The 22,248-nt window shown below is 38.8% G+C and overlaps 1 protein-coding gene across 3 annotated transcripts in view; it reads right to left on the minus strand.

Annotated features, from left to right (window-relative positions):
* Window positions 1–22,248, minus strand: part of NALCN (sodium leak channel, non-selective) — a 303,647-nt gene that overhangs the window by 88,912 nt on the left and 192,487 nt on the right. For all 3 annotated transcript variants that reach the window (XM_070240456.1, XM_023621795.2, XM_023621798.2), the window contains one exon: window positions 21,686–21,760. In XM_070240456.1, coding sequence (XP_070096557.1) covers window positions 21,686–21,760 — 75 coding nt within the window. The remainder of the gene's footprint in view (window positions 1–21,685; window positions 21,761–22,248) is intronic.

Genomic DNA, 22,248 nt, shown 5'->3' on the forward strand with positions numbered 1-22,248 from the left:
TTTCTATTTCTATAATATAGTTTTTATATTTCTACAAATTAGGTTTCAGAAAGCTGAGGCTTAATGAACATCACAAACCGGAACCAAGGCCGAGCTAAGGAGACATCATAAGGATGGATTTGGCTGGCAGGACTCTCACCTGAAAATGAGGTAGTGCACTTCCACACTTTCTCGCCGCCCCTTCTCTCCCCTCCCAAGGCTGAACTCTCCTGCAGCCTTCCTTCCTTCTCTTGACCACTCTCTCCTCTCAGACCTCTCCACAGACCAGAGTCAGCATCCCCACGTCCAGCCCGTCTCCTGTCCTGGCTCCCCAAACTGAATCTTTGAACACTGACCCCATTCGAAGAGTACATCTAATCCAGGTAGCAGTTTTGGTCGGGGGAGGGAAGCATGTTTCCAAAGGCATCAGCTTCCTATCTCTTGTGGGGACGCTTTTACTTTATAATTCCAATCTGTCTTGGGTTTGTGGAAAGATTCGCAAAAGAGGTTGAGAGAGGTTCCATAATAGGAAGAGAGATGGCAACTCTTTCCTCCCACCCCCATGGGGGCATCCAGACTGGTCAGAGAGAACATGGGCGCTGCATTGGGGGGAGCACCCCAACTTCAGTACAATATGTGGCTCAGTCGTCCAATAGCTTTATGAGCTCATAGTGAGATTACATGTCCTGATTTCTAGGTTGGAAAATGTGCCTCCTTTCTCGTTCTGCTACAAAAAGTGTTCTCACCCTTTGGTTTCATATAACAAAAATATTTTACCTTAGCCACCTGCACATCTTGTTGAATTTTGTGGCTTGTCTTCGGTTTTCTGTCTTAGGTGGTAATCTCATTTAGGGAAGGAGCCACCGTTGTTCATTGCCTCCCCCCTCCCTCCCTAAGTGGAACACCGAGCACAGCGCGTTCTCAATAATTTGATGGTTATGATGAGGACAGTAATAAAGAATTAGCTCCCAAAGGCACAAAACAAAAAGTGCCAGCATTTCCATGAGATGCAGGCAATTAGAATAATGGTTCCACGTATGAACAAAGAGATTCATGAGGAAGAGATTTATTTTCCAAAAGTTTTTCTGCTGGTTATCGGCATGACCAGTAGAAAAATATTCGTCAGTGGTAAGTCGAGTAGGCAGAAAAAGAAAAAGCAGTTAATATGTTAAATCAGACCAGAGAGACAAGCAATTATATAAGGCCGAAGACAGGCAGGGGAGATAGAACAGAAATAAGGTGTTTAATTCATGCATTTGCTGACTCATTTTTTTTATATATTGATGCAGTCATTTACAAAGCAAATCCCATAGGCCAAGTTCTGAGATAAGTTCTAGGCATATAAAAATAACTAAGACACAGTATTTGCCCTCACGGAGCCTGCATTATAATGGAAAGATGGTTACATAAACAGATAACGACAATAAAATACAATAGCTACTCTAGCTGAGATATAAACAAAGTGCTGGGAGCACAGGGTGAGGAGCAAAGAGAGAAATTAGAAAGAAAATGAAGGCGCGACTTCTACTTCCAGAGACTTCTTGGGCAGGAGAATGGCTCCACATGATTATGTTAGTCAACACTGGGGCCCTGGGTGTACCAGGACTGGTATGAATATTTTAGAGAATTAAATGTCTTCAAAGAGACACAAGGGCAACTGGTATATTCATCAGGACATGTCATCAAAACAAAAAACATGGAGCTCTTTTCTGAAAACCTCTCAGCTTGCGCGTTCTTGGATCCCCCTCAGTGCTTCCCTGGGCTCCCGCACTCCCTTCTATGGTCCCCCATCTGGTTTGGCTCCTTTGCATCTGCTCTCCATCTGCAGTCGTAGTAAACTTCTCACCTGGCTTAAACCCTTCAGTGGTGTTCCACAGCTCTCAAAACAAAACTCTCAATCTGTAGGCTCTCCTGCCCGATTTGGCCCCTCCTACCTGTCCAGCCTCATCTGGCCCTGTGCCTACACCATGTTTCAGTCATGTCATCTTCTTTCAGTTCCTCAAAAGTGTCTGGACCCTCTGCCTCAGAACTTTTGCAGGGCTGGTCCCTCTGCTAGGAGCTCCTCTCTTCTTCTCTCTCTCTTGTTCTTCACTAACTTCTACCTATTCCTGCAATTTCAGTTCCTCTAGCAATTCCGCACGGAAGCTTTCTCTGATTAACAAGGTCTCCTTCATACAAGCTCACAGCATATTGGGTTAAAACATAGGAAGCTGCTGTTAGTGTAGGTCAAAGCAGTCAAAAATCGGCAATTTCCTATGGTTCAATGTAATACACAATGTCATAGGTTCCCAGGACTGCTGTAACCAATTACTACAAGACTGGCAGCTTAAAACAACAGAAATTTATTCTCTTAATGTTCTGGGGGCTAGAAGTCCTAAATCCAGGTATCAGCAGAGCCATGCTCTCTGGAGGCTCTAGGGAAGAATCCTTCCTTGACTGTTGCCAGCTTCTTGGCAATCCTTGGTGTTCCTTAGCTTGTGGCTGCATCGCTCCAATATCTGCCTCTGTTATCCCATGGCCTTCTTCCCTGTGTGTTTCTGTGTCTCTCTATCTGAATCTCCCTTTCTTTTCTCATACAAAGACACCACCCTAAACCAGTATGATCTTAACTGATTACATCTGCAAAAATCTAATTTCCAAATAACGTCCCATTCCAAGGTTCCAGGTGGATACGAATTTAAGCAAACACTATTGAAGCCTCTCTATATAGCACTATTTGAAATTATAGCTTGTGACCACTTGAACACTGTATCTCTTTTCCCTGAGACTGTAAACTCCAAGAGGACAGGGATCATGTGAGGGTTTTCTTTATTCCATATCCAGGGCCTGCCACGATATTTGACACAAAGTAAGCTAAACAAGTATTTGCTGAATAAATAATTATGCTAATCAGGAGGCAGAACTAAACTGTCCAGCAGATAACTGGGAAATAAGAGAAAGGATTTTAGGTATATTCTGAAGGGTGGAGAGATAAGCAGAAAATATCTATTTCCTGATTGAATAACTTGGTGTGGAACACAGGTGCCCCTAGATTCATGGACTAGAATAAAATTACTCTGCGGCATTTAACCTGAACTTACGTCTGCCACTGAAGAACTGATGAATGCCTAGAAAAAGTTTAGACATAAACTTTTGTAACATTTAGTCAAATATCCTAGAATATAATGTTTAACATATGTAGGTTACCAGTATTATAAAACAATCACCTTGCCTATATGTTTTTTGGCTGAGGCATATTGGCCCTGAGGTACCATCTGTTGCCAATCTTCCTCTTCTTGCTTGAGGAAGATTTGCCCTGAGCTAATACCTGTGCCAATCTTCCTCTATTTTGTATGTGGGTCACCACCACAGCATGACCACTGATGAGTGGTATAGGTCTGCACCCAGGAACCGAACCCAGGCCACTGAAGCCAAGGGTGCCGAACTTAACCACTAGGTCACGGGGCTGGCCCTGCCCATATGTTTTTTAAATGGAACTCAGATCATTCTAATTTGTATTCGAGTTATTTATACTTCCCAAAGCTATTAAGCTCCATAGGGGCAAGATCTCTTTCTTAAAGAATCTACTTTACTTTTATAGCACCTTCTAAAGAGTAGATATATAAGAACCGTTTGTGAATAAATGAATTAGAATTCACTGTAAAACTACAAAGGGCAAGTGAGAAGCTCTTTTTGATGACTCAGGAGGTTCTTCAGGATCCTGAAAACTCTATTCTCGCATATCGGGCATCCTTTCTTCATAGATGTGCAGAAGGGCCAGTTAAAACAGAGACAGATGAGAAGGTGCTCGAAACGGTAGATATACCAGATGTCACTGCTGAGGCCCTAGATAGAATCTTCTACAAGCAGGAAGGGGCCTCTTTCTGAGCAGCAGCTGCCAAGTGCTGTTTTCTGTTATTCACGGGTAAGCAGCATCCACTAAAGAGAAACATGCACACATCCAGTGGCTTGGCAAATCCTCTCCTAGGCACACCTACCAGAAATGTGTGCACACAAACAGCACAGACACACCCTCACAAGCCCACAGCAGCACTATTTGTAAGAGTCCCGAACTGTAAACTCTTCACGTGCCCATCAGCAGTTGAATAGAAGAGTACACTGTGGTATATTTAGACATCTGAACCAGTAAATACATCCAAGCACACGATTAAGGGTGAATTTCACAACACAATGTTGAGTGAAGGAAGCCAGACAAAGCAAAAGGGTATGTACTGAATGACTCCATTTACATAAAGTTAAAAACAGGCCACACAAATCTATGCACTTAGTCTCAGGACAGTGGTCATCCCGGGGTGGGCGTGAAGCATAATGACAAGAAGGGTGTATGGGTGTGGGACTTGGAAGGTAAAGTCAATATTTCTTGATCTGGGTGCTAGCCATGTTTAGTTTGTAAAAATTCAGCAAAATGCCTCTTTCTGTATGTATATTATGAGCCGCATATACGATGGTGGTCCCATCAGATTAGTACCATAGAGCCTAGGTGTGCAGTAAGCTGTACCATCTAGATGTGTGTAAGTTCACTCTATGATGTTCACACAATGATGAAACGTATCAGAACGTATCCCTGTCATGAGTGACACATAACTGTAGTCCAGTAAAAATTTAAAAAAGGGAAGATGATGCAGTAAAGCAAAATCATTTAATTCTTACATCTCCACTCCGTAACCTTGACCGTTTCTCCCTCCCCAATCCATGATCATGACTAAGATACAAAAAGAGAAAAAAAGAAGAAAAAGCAAGATGAGATGAGAGAGTGAGTGTGGAGGGGGTCCGAGGGGGGAGAAGGATGAGGCAACCAGAGTCAAGAACAGTATTTCATGGTACTTTGAAGCCACTAAAAAGTTTCCTTAATATGTGATGAAATGGTATTCTCCCTTTCATCCAAATTCTTTCCCCTTCTTGCACGTAAGCATAGATTTTCCAAGGTTAAATATACTTGGATGCAAATGAGTGAATAATATGGATTACAAGAACTGGATAATAATTTAAGGTCATTGTACCATGCCACAAAAGCAGAACTTCTAACATATAGCAATTGTGATTGTAAATGTCTGCTTAAAACATTATGTCAAAGATCATCATTCTTGAATGGAAAGAACATAGTGCAGAGAACCCCAAGATTATATTCTTTCTATTGAAAAACCTAATGCAAAGAACAGTACAAAGGAAGGAGTTTATAATGGCTTCAACTGAGCATGAAGTCTGGCTGTAACAGACAGATCAGATGATAGCTTTGTAAAAGACTCATACGGTTAAAAAAAAATTTGCAAAAAAGAAATTAGAATCTAAGGAAAAAATTTCAAACCTTGAGCTTTAAAAAATATAACTCATCTAAGCTCAGTGCTGTTCTATGGCTCAGCATCTGTCTTGCTGAGATATCATTACACACTGGGCGGCTGAAAGCCTTTGCTTTCGTTGTGCTTCTCAAGAGAGTTGGGTGTAATTGCTCTGCATGACACATACCCTGTTCTGCCTCATCGCTTAAATCTTCCATATTTCAGCCTGTGCTTTCTTCTGTTAAAATATTCAAACATTATCCAGTTTCAGTGCCTTTCTGAATGCTGCAACGAATAACTGAATTGAAGGATTATATTAAATAAAAATTTTTGTAGTTTTTGGTGTGATTTTCTAAAAGAAAACAATTTAAAAAGCATTCAGACTTTGGAAAGAGCCTCATTTTAAAATCTAGCCCATGCTAGTTCAAAAAATGTGCATAGATCTGTGGGTTAATATAACTGAAGAGTATTTTTTGACTGCTCAATATATGAAAAACGACCCTATTATGTTCAATCTGGAGAAGGGGGTTCCTCTTTGTTACCCTAGTAAATTAAGGCTGGATTCTGCTTGCGTCTTTACCTGATGGCTTTTGCCAGTTTTTCTGGATCTATACATGACACGCTCATTCAGAATTGAAAATCTTCCTAAAGAATAAACCACTATTTTTTAAGGAAGTTTCTCTGTTATTTTGCATCTGTGATTTTACCACCTGAATTTCTCGGCTTCTGGGTAAACAGATGGGATGTATGGAGTAATGATCAAACATGTTGGTTTTTATTACTATCCTTGTGTTACTATAAAACCTTGGTATACAAATATAAAGAATATCCCTCACCAGCTTGTTGAGTTCAATAAAGAGTTTCTTAAAGGAGAGGACCTTCTTTTTTGCCCTGGGCAAAGGTCCTTCAGCCACGTGATTGCATAGAAGACAGCAATACTATACAGTAAAAATGTTTCCTTTAAAAAGTGCTTAAGTCACTGATTTTTTCCCCCTTCTACAAAAATCTTTACTAAATCCAGTACTTTCAAGGTCAAATTGGGGTTTTATGGCTGTAAATTGAAGGGTTCATTTCTTGGTTTGCGTATGAGCCATAAAAGCTACATTTTAACATGACAACTGGCACCCCAAACTGTTCAAAGTAATTTCATAACATTAGCTGATTGATGGCATGTGGTGTTTCCTCTTCTACATCTCTCAACAGATTCAGAGCTGTTACTCATTCGTCCTCTTGGCATGCCCCTGAAGAGAATGGGGAGAGGCGAGTGTTCTTGGAGGGGCGGGTGCACTGGTGAATTAAGTGGCTCTTCTGCGCTTCCAGGTTTGGGAGCCCAGCGGAGCACTTATGAAGGGCTGTTACATTTATACCATCTTATGACATCCCTTAGATGTACAAGACACGTTCACTTTCATGCTCTTGTTACAACACTGAACCTAAGATCTTACAGGCTTTAAATGTCCTTCAGAAGGTTACTTTGTGCAGCAATATAAATAATATTTGCAACAAAGCTAGGCTAGAAGAAAATGCTAACAAGTTAGTAAGAGGAAAAAAAACTTTTCAAAAACTAGAACACCGAATTATTTTGAATGCATAAGTTTTCCTTATATTGTTGTCCCTTAAAATCCCATTAATGGAATTAATGATTTCTTAGAGACAGTAGTAATAAATACAATTTGCTTTTATATGCTTTTTTCTTCCAGCTCCCAAATACCCCTATTTCACCTTACCTCTTCTGTTGTTACTCAACCTAGTCACAGTTGTTTCCATTAGGGAATTTACTGAGTCATAGAAACATGTTCATTATGATAAAAAATGCAGGTTTTTTCTCCTCTTCAGATGAGATTATATTAAAATTTTATGTAAACTAGATTGCTGGTTCTTGTTATGAGATGAATATTCAGTAAGTAACAGGAAAAAAGTCCATACCAAAGGAAATTCAAAATATATATATATATTACACTCACATAATTGTCCTCTATGATTCGATTTAGAAAACACAGGACATAGCATAGTCTAAGTAAAAATGGTAAAAAAGCAAGATGTGGATTTACTTTTTTTTTCAGTTTTATAATCCCTTAACCACTTTGGATTTCAATGTTCTCAAATGAAAAATGAGGCTCTTCACTCTTATATAAATGCCACATATATAAGTGAGATAGCATATTGCCTGTAATTTGAGTTACTCCAGGGAAGTGTGCTATAAAAACCAAAGCTACCGCTATGCCACAGTAACTGCTAGCTCTACATGAAATGATCTTATTTCAGTGAACGGGGACAACTGAAGAGGATGGCATGTATCTGCTGTCCATCCCCTCTCCTCCATCTGCTGTGGGACCACCTCAATCTCTACCACTCTCTCCAGTTTCTTTCCTTTTGCTCTGTTGATTGATTGATTTTTCTCAACTCTTGATTGAAAAAATGAAAATGAAGATAGAGAGAGGCCAACATCTCCTGATCCTGTGTGCTCTATACCCCTTCCCTTTCCAAACTTGCTTCTTGAAAGAGTTACCTGTGCTCACCATCGACACTCCTTATATCTATGCTAACTTCCCATTCATCTTCCACCCTCTCCGGTCTCAGGTCTCTCTCCATCTCCTCAGTGGGTTGGCCCTTGCCAGAGTGGTCAACATTTCCCATGTTGCTGAATCCAACGGTCACTTGGTCATCCATGTTTTACCTCACTGCCACTCCTTAAACCCTCCTAACTGGGTTTCCATTTTAGTCTTGTCCCTTTAAATCTATCTTTCAGAACATCTAAAAGAGAAACATCATCATGTTCCTGGTCCTTAAAGTAATTCAAGGACTGTAAATGGTGCATAGAAGAAACTCTAATCTTCTTAGCATGGCATAAAGAATCTTCTGATGCCTCATCCTTTATACCCTAACAATATTGGTTTGTGCATCCCTCCCACAGAGTCTTAATTCATGTTTGTGCCTTTGAATATAGCGTCCCCCTGACTGCAATACACTTTCCTTCTACACCTAGTTAACTTTTATACATCCTTCAAAAATTATCTCCTCTAGAAAGATTTCTCAGAACAACAACAATTGGTAGTTGAAGTAGTACACATATGTGCTAAATAGTATGCTGAACACTTTGCATTGCTAACATTATTTGATCCTCACATAGCCCCAGGATATAGGTACTATAACTAGCTCCACATTCTAGCATGCTACAGATGAGGAAACTGAGGTGGAAGGGCTTGCATCAGCTGCCTGAGGTCATGCAGCTAGAAGCGACAGCACTGGGATTGGAACACAATCTTTCTGAGTCCAAAGCTTGAGCTTCTAAACACTGTTCCATACTGCCTCATCGAAACAACATTTTCAAGCCATAGATGCATTTTTACTTCTGCAATTTTGTACCCACTATTTCTTTTATATAGAACCCTTTCTCCCACTTTCCTAACAAAATTCAGTTCATCATTTTTAGACACATCTTCCCACCCTGCCTTCAACCTGAGTTAGGCACGTCTTCCCCTGCATCCCCCTAGTGCTCAGGGCTTTACACTCTAACTTCCTAATCAGGTGCACATTCCCCTATTAAGATAATGGACTTCTAAATGAGGGCAGGACTCTTGGTAGCCCTATAGCCTCACACTGTACATTTATACACTGAAGACGATGACAACACAACGTCGTGATGAGATGGAGAACAAAAAGGCAAGATAGAGCATGTCCCATAAACAGGCTGAAGTGGCCCATTCGTGATACTTCTCATCACTCTGCTATCCTTTTCTTAGGCTCTTTACAATGTAGAACCAGCCATATTAACCAGCACAAACAATTCTTCCAATTTCGTATGAGTTATATTACTGATAAAGATGAAGAGGAAAAATGACAAGCCACATCAGATTTTCTGTTAGAAACAAAATCACAAAAAGCATGTGGCTCGTAATGAAGAGTATGCTCCCAACATTTTAAGACCAAAAAAAGCATAATTAACTATAAATTCTATATAAGATGTTCATGGTATAAAGCCTCACAGATGTATGAGTCTTTGAACAAGGCAACACAATAGCCAATTCATATGTTCATACGTTGCGTTATTAGAGCTTATCAAAGAAAATTCTTATCCCATTTAAAAGAACACTTTATTTTGAAATAATTTTAAAATTACATAAGAGTTGCAAAGACAGTACAGAGAGTTCCTGTATACCCTTGACCCAGCTTTTTCTTGTGTTAGCATCTTACATAATCATAGAACATTTATCAAAACTAAGAGATTAACCTTGGTCAAATACTTTTAACTAAAGTGCAGAACTTATTTGGAATTCCCCGGTTTTTGCATGAATGCCTTTTTTCTGTTTCAGGATCCCATCCAGGACACCAAATTATATTTCATTGTCATGTCTTCTTAGGCTCCTCTTGGCTGTGACGGTTTCTCCAACTTTCTTTGTTTTAATGACCTTGACAGTTTCGAGGAGCACTGGGCAGACGGTTTGTAGAGTGTCCCTCAATCTGAGGTTGTCTGATGTATTCTCCTGATTAGACTGAGGTTATGGACTTTTGGGAAGAACACCAAGGAGATAATATGCTTGTCTCACCACATCAGGGGCTACCCGATAGCAGTATGCCTTAATCTCGGTGATGTTAATCGTAATCGTTTGGGTAAGGTGTGTCTGCTAAGTTTCTTCACTATAAAGTTACGATGTTTCCCTTTCCTTAAACAATGAGTTAGAAGCAAGTCACTAACTCCAGCTGAGACTCAAGAAGAGAAGAATTAAGCTTTATCTCCCAGGAGGAAGGAGTAGGAAAGAATTTGTAAACACATGTTAAAACCATGACAATAACTAAAAGAAGATTTTGGGGGGAGATATTCTGAGGCCATGCAAATATCCTATTTCTCCTGAAAGTTCCACACGCTATTTTAGCATTCCTCAGTAGGTCTTGCCCGCAGCAACTGCAACTGCGGTGTTCTAACAGTGATTTTCTATTTCCCTCATTTATTAGTCCTTACATCTATTTTTCTACATTTATTATTTGGGATTATTCTGTGAGGAAGAGTTGTCCTTTCTCCTTGATTTTTTTATTCAACCATTTATTTACATACAACTATGATTTTTTGAGTATTTATTTTATTCTTTGGGTTATAATCTAACACTATTGTTATTTATTTTATTGCTTAAATTGTTCCTGCTTTACCCATCGGGACTCTTTCAGTTGACTCCTCTGCTTTGTCAATATACCTTTGTCCTATTTTTTTTTTTTAAAGCTCTTCCTTACTTTCTGGCTCCACAAAATATTTAAATCTCATCTTGTCTTTTCCCTGATAAAGCTCTAGAATCAGCCACTTCTTCAAAGAGCCTTGATTTGTTTTATTGGAGAATGGTGTTTAGAAACGACAATCTTAGCACTGGGTTTGCTTATTGTAACTGGAATATCACTGCTTCTAGGCTTGCTCAGAGGAAAGAGCTAGGACATACACGTATCTATATAACCCACGTACACACACAGATCTATGTTTAGTACCTATCTACATATGCATGTATCTTATGTAACAGCTCAACCATATATACCACATGGATATACTATATATCTATGTGTCTATGTACATATCTACGTCTGTATATCTATTCATGTATCTATGTATCTATCTATCTTTTACCTTAAAATCAACTGAATTCATACTGATATTTCTACTCCAATCTACAGCCATAGGGTTCAAAATAAATATCACCCTTTAAACTGGAGGTATGGAAGACACATATTTTGTACTGGAGTCTCCACACTGGGGTCTTGAACCCCAGTCATGCTCTGTCCCCTTAAGTAATTCCTTTTAGGCAACAACCATGCATTTTCCAAGTGTCATTCCTGAGTATGCTTGTGGTAGACTGCAGAGTTGTTCAATGAGGCATGCTTTGATAAAAAGGGCTTATTAGATGCATTATGAAAATTTACGTTAATCAACATATTTTATGCAAAACAACATGGAAATAGGGATAACATCAAACAAAATAACATGGGTATATATTTCTCATTTCCTAGAAATAATCTAAGTCATTCTTTTGTTAATAGGGTAAAAAATATTCAATAATCAGACAGCTGTGGGTAAGAATGCCAGACACGCCCCATCTCCCACTGTGCCTACCACTGAGCAAGCACACTGAGTAGAATATAAAGAAAGGCTGACAATGAAATCCTCAACCCCCAATTACAGGGAAGCAGAACAATGAATAAAGAAAAAAGGATTGGTCGCTGTTCTTAGATATATTCCAAGACTTTCTGGCCACATTTGGTTATTAAAAATCAGTCTAGTGCAATCCAGTTTCATATCTGATTCAAACCTCCTCCTAACCCCGACCCCTCTGAGCTACAAGTGTGACTTCTGGTCTAGAACCAAGGAGGGGACATGGTCTCTTCTTTCATTGCTCCAAATGTTCTTTTGGGTCTAACTCTTCCAAAGTGGGGGCCAGGGTGAAAAGACAATGACTCCCACTGCTGAGAAAGCTGCTCTTGATTGGTGAAAGCGGGTCTGGCATTCTGATTCATAGGCTGTGTCTCATGCTGATCATTGACATCCCCAAATTCTGAGCCTCTGTTGTGGCTTGAACCTTGATCTGAACAGTTCTCAGTCTTAGCCCCTTCATCTCTTTAAACTGATCTTATTGCTGTTCATGTCTTCAGGTGACATAATTTATTATTAAAAAAAAAGCCTAACAATGAAGCAATTTCAGAAACAGCAGATCAAATGCTATATAAGATGATCTTTTGAGACTTAAATTATGGAAAATTATGGGTAATAATAGGCAAATTGACAACAAAAGAGTCATCTCTGACCAAAAGATTGAGATAGTGGCTTCAAGTGGAGCTTGGTAACATCAAAGGCTGAGTAAAATGCCAAGTTTCCCGACTCTCAGCCACTAATGATTTATAGCTTCATCAGGATATTGATCCTCTGGCTCCTGGGCAGCTGAGTGTTCCGTGGAGCAGCAGGAATCCGAGACATCTGATGCCTCCAGCTGCATGTCATTCCCAGCTGTTGACCCCAGTGTGTTGTACAGACATTATTCTCTATGCGTACCACGATGGAAAAAGGCAGGGTAGCAGTGTAGTAAATGGTGTTAACATATCTAAAAAAATTAAGAATCACTCAATAACTAGGAGTCTGTCTGAAAATTTTAAGGGTGAGGAGTCTGAGAGGAAAGGGTTGACAATTCATCTTCACTTCCTTAGCTGTCATTTACTCCTCATCATCTGTAATCCACCTTCTACACCATCAAAGTCCCGGAGCATGCTTTCATCATTGTCACTAACCATCTCCTTACGGCTAAAATGATGACCACGTTTTTACTAAAAAAAAAAGTTTAAATTGTGGTCAAAAACACATAACATAAAATTTACCATCTTAATCATTTTTAAGGCTTCAGTAGTGTTAAGCACATTCGCATTGTTGTGCAAGAGATGCCTAGAACTTTTTTTCATATTGCAAAACTAAAACTCTGCAGACATTGAACCACTCCTCTTTGCCCCTTCCCCCAAGCCTCTGGAGACCACCATTCCGCTTTCTGCTTCTATGAATCTGACTACTTTAGATACGTCATATAAGTGGAATCATATGTATTTATCTTTTTGTCAGCGGCTTATTTCACTTAGCATAGTGTCCTCAAGGTTCATCCATGTTATGGTAAGCCAGAAAATCCTTCTTTTTTAAGGCTGAATAATATTCCACTGTATGTACACACTACATTTTCTTTATCCATTCATCTGTTAATGGACATCTGGGTTGCTTCCACCTTTTGGCTATTATGAATAATGCTGCAATGAGCATGGGTTTACAAATATCTCTTAGAGATCCTACTTTCAATTCTTTTGGAGATATACCCAGAAGTGATATTGCTGGATCATACCTATTTTTAATTTTTTGAGGAAGCTCATACGGTTTTCCACAGCAGCTGCACCATTTTACATTCTCAGCAACAGTGTACAAGGGTTCTAATTTTTCCATATTCTCTCCAATACTTTTTGTTTTCTGGTTCTTTTTTGATAATGGCCATTAGGATGCTAATAGGTGTGAAGTGGTGTCTCATTTTGGTTTTGATGTGTAGTTCTCTAACGATTAGTGATATTGAACATCTTTTCATCTGCTTGTTGGCCATTCTTACGTCTTCTTTGAAGAAATGTCTATTTAAGTCCTCTGCCATTTTCATTGTTGTTGTTGTTCAGTTGTAGTACTTTTTTATATATTCTGGATATTAACTCATCATCGGATGCATGATTTGCAAATATTTTCTACCATTCCATAGATTGCCCTTTCACTCTCTTGATTGTTTCCTTTGACGTACAAAAGTTTTTAAGTGTGATGTTGTCCCATTTATTTATCTTTGCTTTTGTTGCATGTACTTTTGGTGTTATATTCAAGAAATCATTGCCAATTCCAATTTCATGAAGCTTTTTCATAATGTTTTCTTCCAGGAGTTTTATAGTTGTAGGTCTTACCTAAGGTCTTTAATCCACTTTGAGTTAATTGTTGTGTGTGTAAGGTAAGCTTCCAACTTCATTCTTTTGTATGTGGACATCTAGTTTCCCCAATATCACTTGTTAAAGAGACAGAACCTTTCCCATCGTGTGGTTTTGATACCCTTGTCAAAGATCATTTACGTGAGGGTTTATTTCTGGGCTCTCTTTCTGTTCCATTGATCTATACATCTGTCTTCATGTCAGTACCATGCCATTTTGATTATTGCAGCTTTGTAATATGTTTTGAGATTAGGAAGTGTGAGACCGCCAACTTAGTTTATCTTTTTCAGAACTTTTTTTGGCTATTTTTGATCCCTTGAAATTCTATACGAATTTTAGGATAGTTTTTTTTTTCTATTTCTGCAAAAAATACATTGAGATTTTGATAGAGATTGCATTGATCTGTAGATAGCTTTGGGTAGTATCGACATTTTAACAATATTAGGTCTTCCAACCCATGAACACAGGATGTCTTTTCATTTATCCGTGTTTTCTGTAACTTCCTTCAGCAATATTTTGAAGTTTCCAGTGTAGAAATCTTCCATCTCCTTGGTTAAGTTTATTCCTAGGCATTTTACTCTTTCCCATGCTACTATAAGTAGGATTGTTTTCTATGGTGACCATTTTGGACCTCTCTGAAGTCTCTGAGATTGTTGACCACAGCCTCCTTCTTGAAACACTTTTCCCTTTTGGATTTGATGACAAACACATTCTGGACTTTCCTCCTGCCTCTTGGGCTGTGACTTATTCACATTTCAGGCTCTTCCTCATTGGTTCATATGATTCGTTTGTTGTTTCTCAGGGAACCACTCTTCCCTTGGTAAACTCATGATTTTTAAAGGTTTAAATTGCCATCTGCATGCTGAATCTTGCTCCTCTTCAGTATTTATTTCAGCCCAGCTATTTCACCTAAGCTTTAAATCTTAAATATCACCATAAACATTGCCTCATAGATATTTCCCAGGCATCTTATGGAAAATAAGACCAATCTCCATACCCCAAGAGAAAACAAACAAACAAAAAAACCGATTTCTTCCTTCTCCTGCATTCTCTGTCTCGGCACACCTAGAGCAATCTAGAAACCTGCGTAATGTCATTGTCTCCTGCCTTCGCTTGTCTCCTACAGCCTATTCATCACCAAATCCTATCCTCTGTATTCCCTTCTCCGTATTTCACCACTCCTTTATCTCCCCTCATCTCCATTTCCTTTAGTTGAGGCTCTGATGACTGTCAGCCTCAGAAATTCGTCCTCCTATCTTCAGTCTAGGTGCCTTTCAGTTCATTCTCTGCACTGAAGCCAGAATGCAGGGGACACTGTCACTCTTTGGCTTAAATGACCTCAGGACAATATCTAAATGCTCAGCTGCTCACAGCATTTCATCTGCTAGTCTCTGTTTATTTTTCCAGGTCACCATTTTCTCTCTTGCTCTACACTTGAGACGCAGTGAACTATTAGCCTCCCCAAACCATTTCCTTTTTGTTGCCTAAAGAAAAAGCTTGTTGTTCTCTTGGTCTTGAGTACCTTTCCTCAGGCCACCTTCTTCCAATCCCCTTCACCTGGATAGACATTACTCAACCCTCAGGATTCAGTCTCTATCATACTTGTGAGAAAACATCTCTGATTTCATCACCTAAGTAGGTGCGTCTCCTATGTGCTCCCCAAACCTCTTGTAGTATCTGTTTATTTGTCACTCTCTCCCACCAGCTCACATGCTATTTGAAGGTGGGAACAAAGTGTTGGCCATCATTATGTTCCTTGCTCCTAACACAATATCAGAAGCACAGTAGATGAGTACCCAGACCCGAGGAGTAGGGAATGGGTAGATCTAGTCTCTGGGTAGTAACTTCCCAACTACAAAAGGTATAGCTCAGATGACCTCAGCCTGATGACACTACATGTTTGAATCACTCAACCCTCCTCCCAAACCCCCTACACTGATTCCTGGCTCACTATGCTATATTCTGGTTATAATTTGACCTCCAGTCTATACTCCCACAGAGAGAGAATATGTGATCCACAAATGTAAGCATCTCATCCAATCCACTGTCCAGACATGCGTCCCCTAATGAATGAATGAGCTGGTTCTTTGAGCAGGCAGCATGGCACCTTTTGGTGAAGACACTGAATTACAGTCAGAGAACTCATGTTGTCCCAACTTAGGTCCTTACAAATTGTATGAACTTGGGCAAGAAATTTACTCCCCTGAATGTTAGTTTCTGTGTCCTTAATATTCAGGATTGAATGCAATGATTTAATATGAGGTGCCTTGTACAAGGTAGTTTTCATAGGTAGTATTTATTACTGTGGCAGTTGCATTATTCTTTTATGTTACGTTAGTCTGAATTTACTCATGAGAGATGGACGAAATCCTGAGAAGACTGCAGGCTTGACTCAGATCAGGAGATGGCAACCACCACTGTCTCCTTGCTACTGCCCTAGAGCTGGAATGACTCCGATATAAGAAACAAGACAGAGATGAAAATAAAAGCTCTCAGATAAAGCTAAGGAGAAACATTAACCTGGAGCTCATATTTTAAAAAGGAATACAAGATTTTTGCTATTTTTGTTTAAAAAAATCACTGTCAATAAGAGAGAGAGGCTTCTTCACATGTCCACCCTCCATTGTGCAGTGGGCGCCATCAAAGACTGAACATCATCAAATTTGAACCAGGATTCAAATGAGACTTGATACAGAGCTGAGGAAACAGTTTTAATTTCAGAACTTTGAATTTAATCTAAACAGACCATCTATACTTCCCTTTTCAGTGATTCTTTCCCTGAGGCTTCTCTGTGGGTTTTTCTTTCCTCAGAGTTTAATGAATTTTATATTGCTTAAAAGAAAACCCTTTATATCTGCCTTGCACTCAATTTGCAGAAATCATTAAAGCTGCAAGAATTCTCTTCATTTTCAAAGTTTGCAAAAGTCTACCTACATTCTACACTGTTCTCACTACACCATCAAGCATCAAGGTCATTGTCTCCCACTACTATTCAGAGGATAGCATTAGGACAAGGGGTGTTTTTAGCCTTTATACGAACTGATTTGGCTTCTCGGCAGTCAAATTATACATTCACAGGCAATCTCATCTCTAGTCAATTTTCTGATCTTACCCAGAAAACCATTGTATATCTATATCTATATCTATATCTACATCTATACTTATCTGTCTCCAGGTCCTGTATTGGTTTTGGAGATGCTGAAAAGAGAAGCACAGTCTCTATTTAATTAGATATGGGATCACATAAATTATGGGAGCTGTGAAATGGTTGCTCCTGCTATACTGCTGCTAGGAATCAACTGTGTCTTATATACAACACATGGGGAAAGCAATAGATAAATTTTATATGATGTATAATTGGCATGATTTCTTAGGACATGATTTATTTTGAAGAATGACAAAGGAAAAGCTACAGTGGTGGCAATCAAGGCACAACACTGGTAACATCATGGAGAGGGTGTGGTGGGATGTGTACTTACATCAGAACATCTCAAAGTTCATCCCCAAGGAGCCCTTTTATGATTCCCCTCTGAATCCTACCTTTTAAAAAAACTTTTTTCTCTATCAAAATGCCTTCATTAAGCAATCAATAATTCACCGTTTTTCCTTGAAGGAAGGCAGGTATGAAGAGACTTCAGAGCGTTAGCATTAGGGGCGCACGCTGCCACCAAGAACTTTCAGATTTCCAGTCAACAGTGTGAAAGCTGGCACTTTAGTTGGCATGTCTGGTCTTCCAGTGGGTGAATGCACAATTCCCGTTAGCCTTCCAGACGTCTTAAAGAGGCCACTGGCTCCACGGTTTCTCTCGAAGAGCCCTAGAAGTCAGCAGTGCCTGGTTGGAAACTACTGTCTCAAAGGGCAAGGAGGTGACTTCAGAAAATAATGGGAAAAAGATATGTAGCACGTTTCTCCCTAAGAAGAACACGAGTCCACGATTCCACCAACACTTGATCATGTAGACCGTACTTGCTCCCAGGGAGTTTCTCTGAAAGACTCTGATGTCCTTGGCTGTTTGGTCATCTGACTGTCTCTTTCCTATCTCTGGGTTTGGTCACATTCCTCCCCCTTCATCACACGGGCTATAGTCACAATCTGTGCTCTTTCCCTTAATTTCGTATCTTGAATGTTTTCCCAGTTCACTCTTCATCTCTTTCTTCCTCTCTTCTGTTCTAATTTCATCACTGTACCCCTTAGCTTCCCACGTTATCTCCTATCCTGTCCACCTGCAGGGTCATATTTCCTCTCCCAAACCCAAGAACTGACTTTCTCTTTCTAAGAGTGCTGTTTAGTGTCTCATATTTAACTTCTCCATTTTAGAGGTAACTTACACTGGTTTCTATGACTCTTAAAAAAGTCTATGAACCAACATTTATATTTTAACACCACTGTTCTCACCACAATTATAAGGAAATACACTGAAAGTCTCCAAAGGCCTCATGAAAATGTTAATGTGCTGCAGGCACATTACGTCTGCATCTCAGGAGGATTATTGCTCCAGATGGTCACCGGGAGAAGAGGCACCTCGGGCAGAGTCTGCCACCAAGTGGAGTGAAGGGCAGGCATCTTAGCTCTTACCTCCTGCAAAGCCACCCTTCCAGTGGCTCTGAAAACTCAGTGATCATCTGATTTTTGAGAGGAAGCAAAGAACTATTTTGAATAGTTTCAATAACTGGGTTGCTTAACTCACCTCCATTCCTCAGAAAACTGCCCCTCACATCAACAATCATTTTGTGAATATAATGATGTCTCTGGCATCTACAACGTCATTATTTATACACAAGTAATCAACAGTCCTGTGAGTGAGCCTTCATGCATGACTCATGTTTGGCAATTATATAGCTTTACCTTCATTCAACATAGTGTACAGGTTCAGAGTCTTGGTTTTTGGTCCAAATTGCCTAGGTTCAAATCCTAACTCTGCCATTTATTAACTGTGTGACCTTAGGCAAGTTACTTACCTTATCTGTGTCATAGTTTCCTCATCTATAAGATGGATATATTAACAATACCTGCATCACGTGGTTGTTGTAACAACTAAATAAGTTAAAATATAAAGCACCTGGCACTGAGCCAGCACTCAACAAATGTTACTGTAGCTACAAGAACCTACGGAGTGGTTGGTGCAAAGGTAACAGACGAAAAAAAGTTTGAACTGAACAAAGACAGACTTTGGAATACACAGAGCTTTCTGGAACTTGAAACATTAAGAAAATCAAATACTTTTTCACATTTTCCCCACTCTATCCTTTATCTGAGAAGAGCAAAAGTAGAGTATATGCATTTAAATCCTTAAGGGTTGGGTCTGCACCTGGAAAACTAAATAAATATTTCATGTAACATTTTCATTGGAGGCCTAGAAGAAGCTGTAAAAGACAGTCTAAAGTTTCAGATATCTGCATTATTACATGCATGTGTGTGTGTGAGTGGGTGTGTGTGGGGGGAGTATGCTGTGAGTGTATTTTTGAAGCTGTGTAAATAAGCCCTACCTCAAAAGCCAAAATCACTGGAAATAAGGAAAACCAGGGATATAAAAAATGACACAATTTTTAAAAACTAGTGAAAATACAAAATATTCTTATACAAAAATGGAAGAAAGTGAACCAGGAGCATTTTAGCTTACTACAATAATATTCGTTCTTCAGCAACTTAATGAGCTTCAAGTATAAAATTAATAGATGAATTTAACAGATGTGTAGTTTCACTTCAATCCTGACTAAAGAACAATGTGAAAAGTACTAATGAAAATGGATTCTCTTTTATTTATGATTAGGATTTTCAATGCTCAATTATCTCTAAATATTCAAAGAAAATACTCCAAATTGTAAGCTAGCACACCTGAATAATCGGCTCTGATGTACAGAGTTTCCAGGAACACAAGCATCACTAATATCTAGCAAGTGATTAAACAAAAACCATTTTATAACAAATGATAGATACGCAAAGCAAAGCACCATGTGTTTATACAAACTTTATAGGCCAGGAAAAAAGTCACAGGCCAATTAAAGTCCTGACTTTTTATTGTTTGTTTTTCACTTGCGGTCAGATAAAAGGTATATATTATATATTTTATCAGCACTGCAAAAATACTAGTAGGCTTGAATTCATAAACCTGAAAAAAATTGCCACATACAGATTTATTTTACTGCTTTCTAGAAGAAAAACTATTTTACAAATGTGAGCTGGAATTATATGGCATTTTAATCGGCCAGTGGATATTTAAAACCATACTGAATGTGGCCATAGCACCAGTTAAAAAAATAAAGTACTCTTCCTTTTATCTACAGAATACACATTTTAATGTACTCTATCAGGGGACATTCAAAATCTGTGAATGGTAAACGTGGTAGACAGGAGAATCCACATTTACATGCTAGATCAATATAACCACCTTAGTTCTACAGCAGCAGATTTTTATTCGTTATATCTAATTATATGGTTGGTCAGTTTCAGTTCTGACTTCACTGATTACATATTTCTTCTACAACTAGAAGCCACATAAAGTATTTGCATCAAGCGCATAAAAAGCTTCCCAACTCTCATCTGAAGAACCTGTCACTGTTGCCACACATTGCAAAGATCTGGAAGAAATCCTCTCCACCATACCCAGACAGCCATTTTGCATGTGTAGCTGCAGGACAGCAAAGAACTAAAATCCTTTCTGATATGCTCACAGCAGGCATCTTTACATCAAATATGGATTTTTTCTTTATTGACTACCTTTGGTTAAAAGCATAGGCTGTGGAGATAAGAGCAATAAGATGAAATGCTTAGAGTGACCTTCAGATATGTTGAGGACAACAAAAAATATTCAAATAGATTATGTCTTGGCTTTGTTAAAAATAGACAATTCAGATCCAATTTGAAAATTCTGAATGTGTAAGGCCTCCCTAAAATTCCAGAGAAGATTTATTTTAGAGCCTCGGTTCTCTTTGTTAATATCCCGACTATTCCTGCAGTGTCATGGGGTGGTGATCCAAGAATATCTTATCCAGGGTCCCCCTCTCACCAACTCTCCTTCCCAAAGGGTTTATACTCTTTGGCACAGCCAAATATTCAAGCCGAGTATGCTTTACGTACCAGAAACTGTGAGAATGGCTGCTCATACCTGTACTCTTTCCGCCATCAATAACATCATCTTCACACATTACATTTACGTGTTTGGGGGTATGATTATCAATGCCATAAAACCGAATCTGTTTTCATACATAACTGGGCAAACAGTTGATCATTTATTCTATTGCATTTCTTTTCTTTTTTTGGTGAGGATGATTGACCCTGAGCTAACATCTATTGCCAATCTTCCTCTTTTGGCTTGAGGAAGATTGTCCCTGAGCTAACATCCATGCCAATCTTCCTCCACTTTTTGTATGTGAGATGCTGCCACAGCAAGGCTTGATGAGCGGTGTGTAGGTCTGTGCCTGGGATCTGAACCCAGGAACCCCGGGCTGCCAAAGCAGAGTGCACAAACTTAACCACTATGTCACCAGGCTGGCCCCTCTATTCCATTTCTTATACTCACTTTAGGCACCCCAACTAAATTCTCTTTTAGTGTCTAGAGGTCAGGCAAGTAGATGCTTAATATTTTTGTGATGAGTAAAATAATCAAGAGTATTAATTATGCAAAATGGAAATCTGGTCCTGAGGCACTTCATTCCCGAACAATCTTCATTTAATGGTGGGAGGGGAACAGTCCCCAAATTCAATTTACTGGTACCATGTCCATCTTACTTTCACTCAAAATAATATAAAATATTCCTAGGATATTTATAGAGCAATAAAAAATTTCCTTTGTTGATACTGGATAAAAGTTAAACTTAAAAGAAAATTATTTTGCCAACTTAGACTGCCTTAATTTATTGAAATCTAGTTTTTTTATCTCAAAGCTTGAACTGCTTTAATATTACCTGTAAGTATTTATTTTACCCTTATTTTTTTAAATGCAGATTTAAACCCCCCCATACATCACTTACTTGTTTAAGTTTCTTTAGATCTTCATCAAGTTCTAAGTTGTCCAAAATAACAGCAACAAACAAACTCAGGAGGATCTATAAAATGGTTAAATAACAATGAAAAAACCCATATGCCATAAGTATCAAAATATTACATTCATAATATATAATATATATCTAAAATATACTGTACATAGAATGCATTAAATGAAAAATAAACATGTAATTGTAAATCATTATACAGGCATTTTAAGGTATTTATCACAAATACATTAAAGGAAATACATATGTTAACTGAAATAAACATTATAAATTTTAATTTGCTGTATGAAGCTGATTTAAAATGGAAATTAAGAAAGTATTTTTATAACTCAACAATCCCACTTCTGAGACTATAACCAAAGAAAATAATCTGAGGTATGGATGAAAAGCTTAATCTCCAAAGGTGCTTGACGGAAGGTTATTTGTAATAATGAAATACTGGAAATAATAGCTAACCTAACATAAATAGTTAATACAGTTATAGAGATCTCTGTTAGAAAATTCATGCAGCCATTAAAAATTCCCATTGCTGTAGGGGGTCT

The sequence above is a fragment of the Equus caballus genome, chromosome 17 (assembly GCF_041296265.1).
Source record: "Equus caballus isolate H_3958 breed thoroughbred chromosome 17, TB-T2T, whole genome shotgun sequence".
NCBI classification, from domain to species: domain Eukaryota; kingdom Metazoa; phylum Chordata; class Mammalia; order Perissodactyla; family Equidae; genus Equus; species Equus caballus.